General features: G+C 46.4%; 2 protein-coding genes across 2 annotated transcripts in view; one reads left to right on the top strand and one right to left on the bottom strand.

The window, feature by feature from the left end:
- SNX8 (sorting nexin 8) overlaps positions 1-5,974 on the bottom strand; it is a 29,377-nt gene extending 23,403 nt beyond the window's left edge. Inside the window, exon 1 of the mRNA XM_074965198.1 lies at positions 5,908-5,974. Within this exon, the coding sequence (XP_074821299.1) occupies positions 5,908-5,965 (58 nt within the window). The 5' untranslated portion in view covers positions 5,966-5,974. The remainder of the gene's footprint in view (positions 1-5,907) is intronic.
- Positions 5,975-13,356: 7,382 nt separating this feature from the next.
- Positions 13,357-17,566, top strand: part of EIF3B (eukaryotic translation initiation factor 3 subunit B) — a 31,766-nt gene continuing 27,556 nt past the window's right edge. Inside the window, exon 1 of the mRNA XM_074965196.1 lies at positions 13,357-13,975. Within this exon, the coding sequence (XP_074821297.1) occupies positions 13,522-13,975 (454 nt within the window). The 5' untranslated portion in view covers positions 13,357-13,521. The remainder of the gene's footprint in view (positions 13,976-17,566) is intronic.

Here is a 17,566-nt window from a genome sequence, read left to right as displayed (position 1 = left end):
GTCTAGTGCAGGGATTGGCAACCGGCCCATCAGGGAAATCTGCTGGTGGCCCGGGATGGTTTGTTTACCTGCAACGTCTGCAGGTTCGGCCCATCACAGCTTCCACTGGCCGCGGTTTGCCGTTCCAGGCCAATGGGGGCTGCGGGAAGCAGCATGGGCCAAGGGATGTGCTGGCCGTCGCCTCCCACAGCCCCCATTGGCCTGGAACGGTGAACCACGGCCAGTGGGAGCTGCAATCGGCCAAACCTGCAGACGCTGCAGGTAAACAAACCGTCCCGGGCCACCAGCGGATTTCCCTGATGGGCCACTTGCCGAAGGTTGCCAATCCCTGGTCTAGTGGTTAAAGCACAGGACATAGAATCAAGGGGTAGGAGTTTTATTCCTGGGCAAATTCTGTCAAGTCAAACTCTCCAAACTTTGTTATCCCCATTTTACAGACGGGTAAAAACTAACAACTCCCTACCTCACTAGGGTGTTTTGGGACTAAGTTAATTCATGGTTTTAAAGTGCTCAGGCATCCTCAAACGTAAGGTGCCATAGAAGTATTTATTATGTTAGCAACAGCAGATTTCCTACAAGAAAACAAAAAATGTTCTGGAAGCAACAAAGCTAACCCCTCAGGAAGGGAAGCTGAAATTTCCTCATCATTATCACAGGTCAAAGCCTCAGGGAGAAGAGGTGGCTTCACATCTCAAAAGAGGGAAGCCAAAGCTGTACATTTATGCATGGGGAGACCTCAGATTTCCCCTTGGCAAAAACAGATGTTTCACTCACACTTCTGAGCCAGGAGCATTGAAACAATAATATAAGTATCATTCATCAGCATGTCCCTTCCTCTTCCACAAAAACCTCAGGAGTTACAGATTAAACCTATCATCTATTTACTATATCAGTTAACCCCTCTCTCTCCCCTCACCTCTTAATTCCCCCTTTCCTGTCCATACCAACCTTCCTTGAACATCTGGCTTGTCCCCCAACTGAAAATTCAATTTGTTTTCCCTCCCTCATCTTATGTTGAAAGGTCCTGCATAGTTTGAAATGTCAAAGAGAAAACAGGTTTCAGAGTAGCAGCTGTGTTAGTCTGTATTCGCAAAAAGAAAAGGAGTACTTGTGGCACCTTAGAGACTAACCAATTTATTTGAGCATAAGCTTTTGTGCATCCGATGAAGTGAGCTGTAGCTCACGAAAGCTTATGCTCAAATAAATTGGTTAGTCTCTAAGGTGCCACAAGTACTCCTTTTTTCTTAAAGAAAAAACAGTAACTCTAAAAGTGTGTTGTAAGGAAGCCCTTCCTTCCCCCATCAAGGGGCCTAGCATGCTTTTGATATTCAAGTGTCTGGAGTTTTTCTTGTTTTTACATCTCCTGTAAATTCATCTGATCTACCAGGACGAGACCCAGGAGAATCCAGTCCACTTTGTCCAGTAGAATTTTCTATTTACTATGCAGGTCTGTGTTCAACATGAAAGAGAAGGCATTCTTCTCACCAGGTTCAAAGTAAGCTATCCATTACGTTTCCCTTCAGCTGTAACTTCTGTTTGCTGAGGGCTTGTGAATTATACTGTCTTTGCTCCTCCCTTCTCTCCAACATACAGCTGCCTGCAACCTCCATCCCATGCCGACCTGCCACACACACCCAAAAAGGACACCTATTTAATTCCATAATAGATCATTACAAAGCATTTATGATGTGGGGACTAGCAAGATCTTGCTCTTTACTTTTCATTTCTCTCCAGCCCAAACATTCCTGGTGAAGACCTTTTAGTCTCAAGCCTGTGTCTTGGAGCTTCAGCACTTGCACGGGCTGCTCCAGCCTTCACTTCTGATTCTGTGGATCAGGCAGGGAGTTAATGGCACCACCCAAAACATTTGGGTACTGTGTTACCTGAAGACTGTTTAATAAAATAATGACACTTCGCATTTCTACAGCACCTTTCAGTCACAGACTTCAAAATGCTTCACAAAGAAGGATAAGTATCATTCTCCCCATTTTACAGAAGGGAAACCTGCAGCTAAATTAAATCATTTGTCCAAGGTCACATAGTGATTGTGTGAGAGAACAAGGAATTGATCCCAAGCCTCCTGAGCCCCAGCCTTGTGCCCTGTCCACTCAACTATGCTGCTTGTTCTCCAAGTGATTACGTGATTTTCCAAGTCTCGGTAATACAAGGAGTCCTTATACTGTACACAGAGCACATTCCATCCACAAGCAAGGCAGAAGATCATAGTCCCAATGTGCAGTTACAATAATAAAAATAATAATTAACTGAGATACAGCTACAAATTGGAGAAATAACAGGATTATAGGAAAGACTCCATTGAGGAATATTTCCATGGACTACCAGAGAGAGCAAAATCATGGACTGTGCAGACTTGAGTCCTCAATTCAATATCAATAAACTGTTGCTCTTAAGGTATGGATGTGACAGAAGATAAAAAGCAAACAAACAGTAACTGAGACAAAGCTTAGCCCCCTAAACTCAAAAGATAACCTGAGCTTAATGACTAGGCATGTAACTGCTGTCCAAAACACTTTCCTGTTTGAAGATGGTTTTCAGGAAGTCACCAGCCACCGCAGCCTTGCTAGAATCTCCCAGCAAGAAGAAACTGCATTAGGTACATTCCACGAGTAGTTCTAAAGTTAGAAACTGTCAAGCTTCTGCAGTCCCCACCGCCCCATTTACTCAGGCCTGGAGAACCCCATCCAAAGGAAACAACTATCCTGCTCTACTATCATTTCTTTCCTCCCTTGCACATGAAGCGGCTATCTAAGAAGAAAACTAGGGACAAAGTATTTTAACTATAGATTTATCATGCAGTAAAATAAGTGCATTGGCAAAAGACCAGTTTGGAGACAACACCAATTAAACCAATCTCTCACCCCGCTTCCAAATATTATTAAAGAGTAGAATTCCCAGCCAGTGCGTTTACAGTCCTTATGTTCAAAACTGAAAGCTTCAGGGGGAGGAAGCGGGGACTGCAAATTCCACTTGCCTGCAACCGGTACAATTCTCTCCTCTCTGGTGCACAAGGTCTGCACACACAGTTAAAGATTTACCACTAGAGAAAAACAAACATCTGGATTTAGCAGTGCACTTGGCTTTCAGGACTAGCCATAATAATCATCAGTTCCAAACAAGCCGCAATACAGGCATAAACAACCAAAAAATTAACTTACCAGTGCCAGCTATTTTCTGAAAGAGTGACTTGCACCAATAATAAAAAAGTTACTTTTTAACCTTCTATAACTAGATTCTGTTTAAAAGTACCTTTCATTCTAGGGACAAGGAAAGGCAAATAGATTAGTAGTCCACCTGTCCCTCTACAGAAAATCCATCAACAGCCTGTCTGAAGCCTCACTACTGTAGAGAAGAGAAGTCTTTGGCCTTCCTAGAGCATACACAGCCAAACTGTGGTGGTTTACAGAAGAGGAGCTCAACCATCTCAAACTAAACAGGGACCATCAAACCCACACCACGATGCTAGAGATAAAAGTAATGGTTCAAGTTCCTCCAGTCTACCCTGCCTTCCACAGCCAAGGCTTCCTTCACTAAAACCCAATTCACTCCCACAGTTTACAATACAATATTTGTCAGAGGAAGACAAATGAAGATGAGCAGATCAGGCAGTTACAGAAGTACTAGACAGAAACAGCCTATGCCAAAACACCATCACTGTTTCATCATTATAAGCCTCCTAAAGCAGCCAGATCAGAACTTTCCACAACAGACACACCTAACCAAGCTTGCTCTCTGGCACTATAAAACATCATCTCACAAAGACACTTGTTCTAATCTCTTACACTGGTCCTTGGCAGCAACAGCCCAGATTTATTTTACAAACATGACCATGGTGGGGGGGGGAGAAATGCAGTAACCCCATATCTGTAGGGTTAACAAAAGGACGCACATACCTGATGCTGGAAGCAATCCTACCAAACTTCTTATTTCTTTCAAGCATAAAACCTACTTACTTTTTGTTAACTCTTCCTTTGTGTGTTTTCCAGTGGACACAAAACACTACCCACAGAACAATAATTAGTGATCAGCTGTCTGAAGCTGCTCTAATTAACTGTATCCCTCTCTCCTCCCTCAAAGAGAAAATTGGTAGAGAAGTGTCCTTCTGCAATTGATATCTGATTAATATCCAATAGATCAGCTTTCAGGGGGCTGTACTCTGCCTTTCAGAGAGATGGAGATGATCATACAACTGTCCCTCCCATCTTTAATTACCAGGAGTCAGTGAATTAAAAAACATACATTAAAAACAAATAAATAAGACACATCAGAAGCTCCCTCCCGTTCTCATTGCAAAACTAACACTAGCAGAATGTGCTGCAAGTTTCACACAACGTCATGATCTTAAGAGAAGCTCCCAATGCTGAAGTTTTAAGAAAATGCAGCTGAATGTCTTTTTCAAGTTAGGATTTATTTTTGGCTTGCCTCAGTTGGGAAAGGAGAAGTGGTCCACATCCTGGAGAGTCTGCCCAGACTGTCTATGATGACAGTACCTAACAGACTGCATCATAAATTTCACCAAGTGTTTAAAGTGTCACTGAATCCACTTACATAGCCACAGTAAAACAAAACACACTAAAAAAAATTCATTTTAGCAGCTATGAAAGTGTCCAGCTATATAACTCCCAGTGAGAGTGTTTTACAGTTTGCTAGACTATTCGGTTTTCCGATTAAATTATGGAGAAGGGAACCATTAAAAATGTATCCACATCTTTAACAAATGCAAACAGTGCCCTGAATGTACTGTGGTCTTGTTCACGATTCATTCAGTATAAAAACCACTCGACTTTGCAATCCATTAGCCCTCTCTACCCTCCAGTGGTAACAGCTTCCCTTCCAGACAGGCCCCAACCTCAGCCAAGATACATGAGTTCACTACCAGCTCTCTCCCTACACAAGGAGGCAAGCTAAGCACAAGATGAGAATGGACCCGACTCATGCCTGAGGTCAAAACCTTGGAAAGACTAGTCCAGTAAGCCAGGTCCTAACAGACCCCATGATCCACAGAGTCACTGGGCAAGTCAGTTTGCCTCTTTGTGGCTTGGTCATCGCCAAGATATGGGGAGGGCACATCAATACATCTCGTCCCTGGGAAATGGGACTAGCTAAGGCATCTCTACAGACCAACACTGTGAGTGTGTAGTCTTCTTTGGAAACGGGTGGAGTGGGGCAGCCCTGGTACACGCCACCACATGGCCCCAGCCCAGCTGTCCAGAGGGGGGAGGCAGCTCTGACATGCCTCCTTCTCAGCATTTTTTCAGGGGTGAGGGCAGGGGAGAAGGCAGCCCTGACAAACACCTTCCCCTGCCTAACTCATTTGGGGAGGCCGAGAGGAGCAAGGAATCCCTGACACCCCCAGTTCAACTGAAAGAGAAAGAGACGTGCCTAGCTCCCTTGGGGGGGGGGGGGGAGACACAGCCCTGCCACATACCCCCCTCCTGCGCCTGGCCCTGGGGGGGGTGGGGAGACACAGCCCTGACACATACCCCCCTCCTGCGCCTGGCCCTGGGGGGGGTGGGGAGACACAGCCCTGACACATACCCCCCTCCTGCGCCCGGCCCCTGGGGGGGGAGGGGAGAGAGACCCTGACACATACCCCCCTCCTGCGCCCGGCCCCTGGGGGGGGGGGGAGAGACAGCCCTGACACATACCCCGCTCCTGCGCCCGGCCCCTGGCGGGGAGGGGAGAGAGACCCTGACACATACCCCCCTCCTGCTCCCGGCCCCGTGGTTATAGGGGAGGAAGAGAGAGACCCTGACACCCCGCCCGGCTCCCTTGGGTGGTGGGGGAGACGGGCCCCGACACCCCGCCCGGCGCCCTTGCGGGGGAGGACACCGCCCCAGCTCCCGAGGCGAAGCAGCCCTCGCAGTCCCCCTACCCCCCGTTCCGTACCGGTGGCGGCTCCGCCCGAGCCTGCGGACACCTCCCCGTCCATCTCGCCAGCGGTCATGTGAGCCCGGGATCCCCGCGGCCGCCCTCCCCTTCCTGCTCCGCGCCCGCCCGTCAGAGGGGGCGGAGCGGGGGGCTGGAGAGTCCGACGTGCCTGGCCTGCCCGGGGCCGGGCTGAGGGGAGGCGTCCGGGGCTCCCGGGCCTTGTAGGCCGAGACGTGAAGGGGCGCAGAGGGGGGAGTGAGGGGCCCCAGCAGGGAGGGGCACAGAGGGGGAGATGGGGACACCCGGTGGGGAGGAGACACTGGGAGGGGCAGATGGGAACCCCATGCCGGGAGGGAGCGGGGCCACATGAAGTGGAGCAGAGAGGGGAAGAAAGAGCGAGGAAGCGAGGAGGGACATGAGGGAGGCGGCGGAGTCACTTTCATGTTGTAATGTGCGCCTGAAAGCCCATCGTCTTTCTGTCTCCACAACAGTCACCTAATCGGCTGTAGCCCTGGCCGGCCACCTGTTATGGCGACGCCTCTCGACATCCCCACCCAGTGACAGACTGCGAGTTAAAAAGAAAAGGAGGGCTTGTGGCGCCTTAGAGACTAACCCATTTATTTGAGCATAAGCTTTCGTGAGCTACAGCTCACTTCACCGGATGCATGCAGTGGATGCATCCGATGAAGTGGGCTGTAGGTCACGAAAGCTTATGCTCAAATAAATGGGTTAGTCTCTAAGGTGCCACAAGCCCTCCTTTTCTTTTTGCGAATACAGACTAACACGGCTGCTACTCTGAAGACTGCGAGTTGACACAAGTGGCACATCACCGGCGTCCCACTCCAGCAAGGCCCGGGGACGTTCTGAGGCCCACGCTCTGGTGTTGTTTCAGGGCGACGAACTGTTCCGATCCAGTGTTGCTACCCCAGCATTCTGAGGCAATACCATTACGCCGTGGTCAGGCCTCAACATTTTGATGTTCTGGCAGGACTACATCACATCCAGACATCATTGTATTCCATCTAAATGCCATCATATCACAATGCTACTTCATGACAATGGCCTTGATTTAGCAAAGCACTTAAACACATGCTTAAGTTTCATGGCTTCAAGATAATTTTGGGACCCATCAGCTTTCTCACAGTCAACCCTGTTAAATTCAGAAATACTAGAACAAGTGGTCATCTCTGCCTGCTGCTGAGGTTCTTGGAGTACTGTAAAAGCAGTTAAATTATAATATTGATTCATAATAAATAATTAAGACATCATAAAATGTAGAAAAAACATTATGTAAGTGACCAGTCCACGGACCAGTTACCTGACAGAGACAGCCTTTGCTTTAAGGTAGAACTAACATTGTACTGGAAACCAGAAGGGGATACTATAAAGTGGTTGCTCTCCAGAATGGCTCCTGGAGATATAAACTTCCTTTCAGATATAACCACACATACTATGAGAAACAAATTAAGCAGCCAAATAAGTTGGTATCAATAATTAATTGAAAAGTTCAGCCCCTTCTATGCTGTCAGTACCTGTAACTGATGTCAAAGCGGGGCTAAATTTCTTACCTCAATAGCCCTGCCCTTTGAGAGACTGCAGGAAAACTTTTGGGTTTTGTTGTTGCAGAGTCTACATTTTTGTTAATGGCATGGAAGGTTGGCATGGCATGGCACGGCACACAATCAGAAGGTTCCCCAATGTCCCTAAAATTCAGCATTTTCAATAAAATGTTTTGCTTTCTAGACAATATAAACCTATGATGCATGTCAACCTCTATGCAACATCACTATGAAATAAGTATCTAAAGTGTTTTCCAAAGGTATTGGAAAAATATTGTATCAATATTTATAGTTATTCTAACAGAGGCATGAGATACAAATACGGTAGGAACTAATGTTGTTTCCTTTATGCATCATAAAGCATTCAAAAATAAGAAAATTTGTCCTACAGATGTATTTTCTAAAGGTACATCAGATGAGGATTTCAGACATGCATAACTCCCATCTTATTTTACCAACAGATCTTTCTCAATCTGGAACTATATGGCTGATTCTAATATAAATAAATAAGACATATTGCATAATGTTTTTTTTGAAACACAGCCAAGAAAGCAGAGGGAATGTAAAATTTAAATGTTTATGAATTATGAATCTTCTCATTACAATACTACCAACCTACAATACAGTAGTACTTTTCACTTTCAATTTACAAATCACTGTACATACATTCACTAATTAATCTTCATTTTACTTCGGCAAGATAGGTAATTAGTATCCCCATTATTGCATAGGGAAACTAAGACACAAAAAGTTACTTTACAAAGTGAGACTTGTAGACCTCGGTAATCATGAGCATGCCACTCTCCCTTGAATTTTTTTCATGCTGCTTCCCCACCCAAAAGACGTGAATGACCCAAAGATTCTCCTTTTCCTTCTCCTTCTTGCCCTAGCACTTCTTATGTTGTGCTCCCCCAACAGATTAGGAAGCAGAGTAAAACTGACTATTCAATTAAAAGAATACAGCACAGATACTCCATCTTCTTAGCGAATCAGTAGGACTATCACGAAGCTGATCAGCCCTTTTCTTGAGGACATCAGAACCGCTGGGTCATTTGTACTTTTTGTAGACAGGAAGGGAGGAGGGAGTGGTGAATGTTCAGCACTTCTAAAAATCAGGCCCTATGCTCTTTTCTGTGTAGATATATAATTTGTAAACAAAATGCACAGCAGAATCTACATGTTCTCATTTAGCCATACGTCTTGGATTGGATTGTACTTATCTTCAAAAACTATTATTATGCCCCAATACGAATATGACATTTTTCACTTAGAATTGCTTTTGCACACTATAGGTGGAGTAGTGCAGAAAAATATTGTGGAAAAACGTACCCCAACTGCAGAAATGGTATTTGAATAGGGTTTAAAAGGTCTTCTTTAGCATAAGCCATTGACGCTTCACTTTTACGATAAACACAATAAGAGGCAACATGGACTGGTGGATAGGACACCTCTAGGCACTAGTGTAATATAAATAATAAAAATTACTAGAGAGAGGGGAAAAAAAAATTGGGTCATTTGCACCATGGAGATGGCAGGGGCCAATGGGCTCAGTGCTGCAAACATAGTGGGTATTTACCTACGTTTTCCTGTAGAGAGTTTACAGGGTCAGCCTTAACTGTCAGTACTTAAAACCTTGGGCATTAGAAACTGCCCCACTGTGACATACCAGTGTACAGTCCAGACTAATGAGTAGCTGTGTCATCCCTGCTCTCTAACCTGGGTGCCCTTTACAATGCTTTGCTGCTTTAGCCCAGTCTGGACTGCTCACAAACAGCTTCCAGCCGGCAAGTTACTCCCAGCTATGTCTCTGTGTGTGCTGCAGATAGCCAGCCATACTTTGGCTCATACCAATCTTAGTTATGATGCAGGCTGACCCCAACTCACTCTTAGTCTTAGATTTCCCCCTTTCCTCCCCCAGAAATGTATGTCCTGTACTGCCCAGCCCTCTCCTGGACAATTAAAGTTTGTATATAGTCTGTTATTGCCTTTATAGAAATAATATGCACATACTTGACGCTCCAAACAGAGTTTCCAAAACACTTTGGTTTAAACACACTGCATTAGATAAAACAAGTTTATTAAGTACAAAGATATAGGCTTTAAGGGACTACAAATAATGAGGAATAGAAGTCAGAAATGGTTAAAAAAATAAAGATAAAATGCAACTGGTACCCAACTTAACAAACTATGTTAAATTCAAAGCAAAGTTTTCTGACCACATGTTCTCAACAGTCTTATTGACTAAACTTCTTAGGTCAGGACCCCTTCTGCAGTTCAATGGCTGCTTTCTTTGTCCGTTCTGGTGCAGTGAATCAATGGACAGAAAGAGAGAGGGAGGGTGCATGGGGTGTTTGTTCCTTCTTTTTGTAGTGTCAGTCCCCATCTTGGAAAACATTTCCGGCAGAGATTCAAGACACAGACAGTCTATGGAGAAGGATGTTTCCTGCTGCTTTTCCTCACCTTTTTGAGGTTTCTTTGTCTACCCTTCCTGATTGATCATGCTGTTTACTACCTAAATGCAAATTAAGCAGAGCACAAATTCCTTTGTTTGAGACAGACCTGTTTGCCAGGTTTGGAACACATTAATAACATTATACAGGGAAATCTTATGACTTCACATACAATGTTGCCACACATATTTTAACAGGACAATATGGACCAGCAAATTATGAGTTTTCAGATACCTCACAAGACACACTTTATACCAGAGGTGGGCAAACTACGACCCGCGGGACCCTCCTGCCCAGCCCCAGAGCTCCTGGCCTGGGAGGCTTGCCCCTGGCCCCTCCCCTGCTGTTCTCCCTCCCCCGCAGCCTCAGCATGCCACGCCGCATTGCGCTCTGGGTGGCCGGGCAGTGCAGTTGCAGAGCCGCGGCCTGACCCGGTGCTCTGGGCAGCGCAGCTGTAGTGCCGCCAGCCACTGGTGCTCCAGGCAGCATGGTAAGGGGGGAGGAAGGGGGTGGGTAGAGGGCAGGGGAGTTCAGGGGTGCGGTTAGAGGTCGGGGGGTCAGGGTGGGGAACAGGGGTGGTGGATGGGGCAGGAGTCCCGGGGGGGCTGTCAGGGGACAGGGAACGGGGGGGGTTGGATGGGGCAGGAGTCCCGGGGGAGCCCTCAGGGAGCGAGAAGCAGGGGGGTCAGATAGGAGGCGGGGGCCAGACCATACCTGGCTGTTTGGGGAGACCCCGCCTCCCCTAACTGGCCCTCCATACAATTTTGGAAACCCGATGTGGCCCTCAGACCAAAAAGTTTGCCCGCCCCTGCTTTATACCAAGATTATTACAACAGTGTGTAGGGTGTGGACACAGGTACATTCTGTCACACCCACCCAATCCTGAAACTGCTGATTAAGGATGGAAAGAGTCACACTGAAAAAGCAGTGAAAAACAGTCGGCATACGGGCAGAGAAGCAGTTTCAATAGAAAGGGAAAGAAATAAAAGAGAAGAGAAGCTGAAAGTTATTGCAAATGAAGGGAGACTGTAGAGGCAAAGAGAGGGGGGAAGGTCATGTGTTTAATCTGAGTGGTAACAAAAGGAAGACTGGTTAGTCTGAAGGTAGCTCTGCTCCATCCCCAGCACCTTCACTTAATGTTGCTGCAAGCTAAGTCAAGATCCTGATATGCAAATCAACAATAATTTTACTGAAAAAAATCTATTATTGCATCCCTCATTGCTTAAAAATAGCCCATTCTAAATTTCCTTCTTTAAGAGCTTCAGGTCCTAGATTCTCAAAGTTATTTAGATGCCTAAATACCACTGAGGATCGGGGCCCAGGGGAGAATATGTAACAGCCAGATAAATACAGTACACTAAGTTAGCTAGATTTGAGAGGAGTTAGAGTGACATCCTGTGACTAGTTTGCAAAATAACAAATCTGGATTTCCTGACTTTTCCCCCTCAAGTTTCTTCTCCTAAATGTCACTTTAAAATTGAGAAGATATCCACAATCAACTCTAAGACCCATGTTCACATCCTGCCTTATATATGCCACTCTGAATACATCATATTGTGTCACAAACTCAAAATGGTACTTCACACTTTTTTCCTTTGGCCTTAGGCCTGAAGTGTTCCTACCAGAATTTACATGGCTTTCTAGCAGGTAATGTACCCCTAAATTACAGGTGGGCTTGCTCAGAAAATCATTTGCTGATCACCTCTGTAGGAAATGTGGTAATTAAAGGGGCAATACATCGACATTTAAAACCCAGTATTGTTACGAGTGATACTTAAAGAGCATGGAAAGAGCTTAGAGAAAAAATATTTTTCTCTAGTTTTCCAGTTTTATTTTATGACTTTGACTGCACTTTACATAGAATTATGTTCAGTGTTTCTCCTGAATAGTCACTTTGTCAGTGTCCTTGCTTGTGGTAGGGGAGGCAGAAATATTTTTAAAAGGGGGAAAAATGTGACTGATTATAAAAATCACAAAAATTGGCCAAGCACCTGATGTAGTCACCTGAAATGACTTTTGTAATATTAACAAAATTACTAGATTTCAAGTTGATGGTGTCCTTCTCAATAAACAGTTTTGAGGCAGTCGCTATCTCTCATTGCATCAGCAAATGGAACCTTTCAGCCACTCCTTATCCAGGCACCAGTAACAGAGAAAACCTTTCTGTGTCCCATTTCTATTGCTTCTGATGAGGCAATGACTCCCCCTGTCCTAGTACTCAGGGCCATCCATCTAGAGCTTCACTGCACATGGGGTCCCATGTGAATGGCTCATCATCTCATGGCTTATTTAGGCTGTTGCCAGATTGCAGATGGTGCCCTAAAGCTTAATTGTTCTGTATGCCATACCCTAGCCCCTTTCAGGTGTGTCATTGCAATGAGGGCTCCCTGGAGGTGAGCAGCTCCGTACCCCTTTTCCCAGGATCCCTGCCCCCGACAGAAAACAGGGTTTCATCATAACCCTGGTTTCAGAATAGCAACCGTATTAGTCTGTATCTGCAAAAAGAAAAGGAGTACTTGTGGCACCTTAGAGACGAACAAATTTATTTGAGCATAAGCTTTCGTGAGCTACAGCTCACTTCATCAGATGCATGCAGTAGAAAATACAGTGGGGAGATTTTATATACACAGAAAGAAAAGGAGTACTTGTGGCACCTTAGAGACAAACCAATTTATTTGAGCATAAGCTTTCGTGAGCTACAGCTCACTTCATCAGATTCATACAGCTGTAGCTCACGAAAGCTTATGCTCAAATAAATTGGTTTGTCTCTAAGGTGCCACAAGTCCTCCTTTTCTTTTTGCGAATACAGACTAACACGGCTGTTACTCTGAAACTTGTCTATATACACAGAGAACATGAAGCAATGGGTGTTACCATACTCACTGTAACGAGAGTGATCAGGAGTACACCAGAGTCACTTCAGGCTCATACTTTGCCTCTAGTGTCATGGCGGTCACACGTCCCTTTTCCCAGCGCCTAGAACCTCCCTAGGAAGTGCTCTTCCGACCACGTGAAGGAGAGAGAGAGAGCGCTGATGTGGCGACCTTTGTTGGACCGTACCATCCTAAATGTGACCCCTTCTTACTGGGTTTAAATAGTCTCCTAAAATGTTTGCTGTGTCTTCTCGTAGTACCGCCCATGATCATGTGCTACCCTCCCTTCGATTGGCGTTGGTAGCGTCCACGCGTTGGCTATGTCCATTATACAACATTTGTAGGGGTACCAGGGATATATTATCCTATTATTATACCGTTTTATCATTTTACCCCCTTATCTTAAATACATTGCAGTAGCAGGTACCCTGGGTGCATTTTATTTTTAATCTATACAGGGAGGTGTATTCGGTATCTCTCCCTTTTCCACCTTCCAAGATGGTTCAGTCAGGCCTCACCTAGTGCTGCTGACGAGGGCTGCCATGTTGGACTAAACCAAACTGGTGTATGAAGAAGGGAGAATTGGTTTTGAGGGGAGGTAGGGATTGAAGTCGCCATCGGTGCTGTAGGGAGCGGGATGGAGAAGCAGGCCAAGTGATTATAGAGTGTGTGGCGAGAGAAAGGTACTGGGTGAAAAATTACACCTCACCCTCCCCCCACACACTAGGAGTTGGTGTGTTCTGCTTCGCCATGCCCGCCGGGTCTCGCGCACATGGCCTAGCCGTCGGAGACTCCCCTCCCCCCTGCCTTTCCCTGGAGAGCCTGAGTGAGCGCGGCGGGCCCAGCAGCGACCCCCTCCCCATGCAGGAGACGGAGGAGAGCCAGGCGCCCGAGGCGGCCGGAGCCGAGGGGTCCGGGGACGAGCCCGAGCAGCCGGACGGGCCCCCCCAGCGGGAGGAAGCGTCTTCGCCGGCGCCGCCATCGCCCGGCTCCCAGGAGGAGCAGCCGGCGCCGCCATCGCCCACTTCGCAGGAGACGCCGCCCGCCGCTGAGGAGGCCGTCGCCCGCCCGGAGGAGCCGCCCGGCCCGCAGACCCCCGAGGAGAAGGCGGAGGCCGAGGCCGAGGAGCGGGAGGAAGCCGAGCCCGAGGACGACGTCTCCTTCAGCGACCCCGAGGACTTCGTGGACGACATCAGCGAGGAAGGTGCGGAGGCCGGGGCTGCGTGGCTGGGCCGCCGGGGGCCGAGGCCTGGTCAGGCCGGGCCTCCTGGCGCGGGGCGTGGCGGGGGGGCCTCCAGAGGCGGCCGGAGCGGCGCGGAGCTGGACAGGCGGGAAGGGGCGAGTTGCGGGGCCCACGGGTCTGTGGAGTCGTCAGAGACCGGGGCCTTGGGTGCTTGCCTGGGCATCACGGTGGGTAGGGGCGTAGCGTCCGCCAACTAGGCCGTGCTGCGTTGGGCCCCGGATTCCCGTCCTCCCTGTCGCCGGCGCCGCGTGAGGGAGGCGGGCGGCCTGACGGGCATCTCTAGGCCCGGCTCGCTGGGAAGAGCCGGGCTGGGACCCCGCTGAAGCGTCTCCATAGGGGCCCTGCATCCTGGTCCCCCTGGTGACTAGCTGGTGAGCCGCCAGCGATGCAGGGGAGGCTCGTGTCGTCAAGACCCCCCAGGCTCCCGCCCCCCGTGCCAGGCGGTGCCACCCCGCGGCGCTGCAGCTGGTCCGCTTGCACCGTGGGGAGGGAGAACCGCTCGAGCTGAGGCTCTCGCAAGCCCCTGTGATCTGCTGCGCGCTGTGTAGCGTTCCTTGGCATTTGCACCAGGGGTCCCAGAGTAGGCGTCTCTTACATCCCGCACATGCCAGCCACGCTGTTAGTATGTGGTGTTTCTATTACGGCAGCTTATTCAGAATCCTTTTCAGAATAGGGTCCTCACTCTGTTATACATACAAATGCACAGTGGGGATAAAAGAAAAGGAGGACTTGTGGCACCTTAGAGACTAACCATTGGTTAGTCTCTAAGGTGCCACAAGTCCTCCTTTTCTTTTTGTGGAAACAGACTAACACGGCTGTTACTCTGAAACAGTGGGGATAGAGTCTCTGCCATGAAGGGCTCATAATGTTAGCAGATGGCGTCTGTGCATGTGTGAGTAGTAGAGAGTCCGTTCTATATTAGTATTGCTGTATTCCAGGTACACTTAACTTAAATGTTAAGTATGTTAAAAGCTGTGTTTTTATTATAATATAAAACCTATTAAACCAAACCTCTTAAGTACCTTTCATATTAATGTACCATAAAATACTTGGTAAACTTAATTGCCTTTCATTCTTAAACCCACTAACATTTGTAAGTATTTGCATATTTGCCAGCCCAGGACAATGATGTAATTCACTTGATAGTTCCCAGATCTCATCCTTTAGTTATTTTGGATTATCTAGCATATGGATTTTCAAACCAGCCCGTCAAACACCTCTCCTCAAGGTCTATGGAGTGAAAAGTTTTGAGAATGGTAGGGAGGGGTCATTCCATCAGTGAGTGGATAGGATTGCTCTTATGTGATCTTCAGAATGCAATAGCTGAAGAGCATTTTATTTAGTACTAGTGAATTCAAGATGTGTAGCTACGTGGAAAATATAGTTGAATGCTATCGTGTGTAATTATCTAGAGATGCATATAATTTGTTGTGTTGTGGTTGTGGGGTGGTGAAACTACTCCAAAACCATTTCTTTACTATAGTGAGACCTTGATAAACCAGCTAAACTTGCACACAATGGAATCTTATAAGCAATGTTGTGCTGTACCTGTATTTACTGTATTGAAACACAGTAATTATAGGCTCTCGTAATGTCTAAGTGCAGTGTCAGAACTGAAAAAATCCTCTGATTTTAAAATCTGATTTGCATATAAATTAAGTAAGAATCAGTTATTTCTACTAGTAAACTATGCATGTACAGTGTGTATATTGTGGGGCAGTGAGATGTTACTTTACTACGTTAGAACAGTTAAACTCTAAAACTGTACAAAAATTGCTTTAGGCTAAGAAACTTATTTGTATGTTTTTTTCTAAACTTGTGCAGTGGTTAAAGCAGACATGGTAAAAACTGCTTGGTCAGGTTTTTTCCCCCATCTTGGGAGAGGCCCTTTAGGTATCTCTACACTGCTGTTAGATACCCTTGGCTGGTCCTTGCCTGCTGACTTGGGCTAAGGATCTTTTTAATTGGGATATAGACATTCCTGCTGCAGCCTGGGCTCTAGGGTCCTGAGAGGTGGTTGAACAGCTCCTTAGCCCAAGCCATGTGAGCCTGAGTAAACTGCTGTGAGTTTTTTAAATTGTGGAGTATATAGGTACCCTGTGCTGAGTTTGGAATGACTGTGTTAATTTTTATCTTCATTCCATTCCAAAACCAGGTAGGCTCTCCCTTTCCACTTCATTGTTAAGGGTTAAACTCTTTCTGGTGTTTAGGGAAAGTCATATAAGTAACCTGGTTACAAGATTTTAATCTAATTCTTGCTGGTTCACCAGCTAGCCTGGCTTTTCCATCTTTGCTCACTGCTGCTTCAACTGTTCTCTCTTTCTCTTGAGAATCTATTTTTGAAGGAAAAAGGAAGTAATATGTCCATCTCAGTCATTGCACTAAGAATAATCTTGTGTTTGTGGAAAGCCATTGGAAAGGTTAGCTTTTTTTCTGTAATATCTTTAGTCCCTGCTCTCTCCACTCTGATCCACTGACCCTTCACTGATTGTGACTGTGCTGGTGAGTTAAGTTAATTTCTTTTACTTTGCAGTGGACCAAATCCTCTGCTATGTCAAGTATCTCGGGGGAGGGGGTACATCAGGGAGCCAGTTATGGCTTCCTAATGTCTGCATGCCTGCCCTAGTTTAAATCAGTTGGTAATGGCCCCAAGGGACCATCTGCCTCTTGAAGATACCAGGAGCACAACACCCCTCCGTTCCAGACATGATTGTCTGCACTATAGGGTAGAGTATACATGCTGGCTATACTAGCTCTGTGCCTTCTGAGCTATTGCTAGCTAGGAGCTGCATGAGGGGAGCAGGCCAAGGAACCTGGTCTGGTAGGTCTTTCCTTCAGTACAACCCTAATTCAATCCGGATAAAGCTGTGTTTGTGTATATAGTACAGCAGGGAGAATCTACAGAAAACAAGTTTAAATATGCATTACTCAGTCTGTCTAGATGTTTGGAAACTTGATTATGCAAAAGACTTTAAGACATTCAGAAATCTTAACTGTGAGATTTCCTTATACCATCAGTGGTTCTGCCTGATCATAAACATGTCTTGCATTTCTTCTCAGTGGAGTTTCTCTTCTTTGGCCTTTGGTTTGTCACTACTTGTTGAAAATGCTTCCATTTCTATCTGTTATATATGAAAATATTTTTAATTCTTGCTATGGCAAGGAAAAATACTTTAAATAACATATTGGTGTTTGATTAAAACTTATCCTCTCTGGTTAGCTGTCATGTCCCTGCAGAGATTTCAGAATTCCTTCTTTCACTCTGGGGCCTAAAGTGTCTATTGCATATACAAACTAAACTACCAACACCTAAATCCCAGAGAAGAGTGATTACACTCCTATGTCTTTCATGTATTTTGCTGTCTTGGCTACTAGGAGAATGGTGTTGCAAACTCTGGATGTGCATCTTGAGAGCCCTGTATGCACTACAAAATTGATTTCTTTCTGACACCAGTCATCTACATCAGTTTGTCCTGAACCAGTGGCAAAGAGGTAATGAAAATTGGTTCACCTAATTTACAACACCACTGCGGAAAATGTGATTTGCGAGTC

This window comes from Natator depressus, chromosome 10 (genome assembly GCF_965152275.1).
Source record: "Natator depressus isolate rNatDep1 chromosome 10, rNatDep2.hap1, whole genome shotgun sequence".
Classification (NCBI taxonomy): Eukaryota; Metazoa; Chordata; order Testudines; family Cheloniidae; genus Natator; species Natator depressus.
Note: the sequence above shows the minus strand (reverse complement) of the source record. Positions and strands in the feature narration are given on the sequence as shown.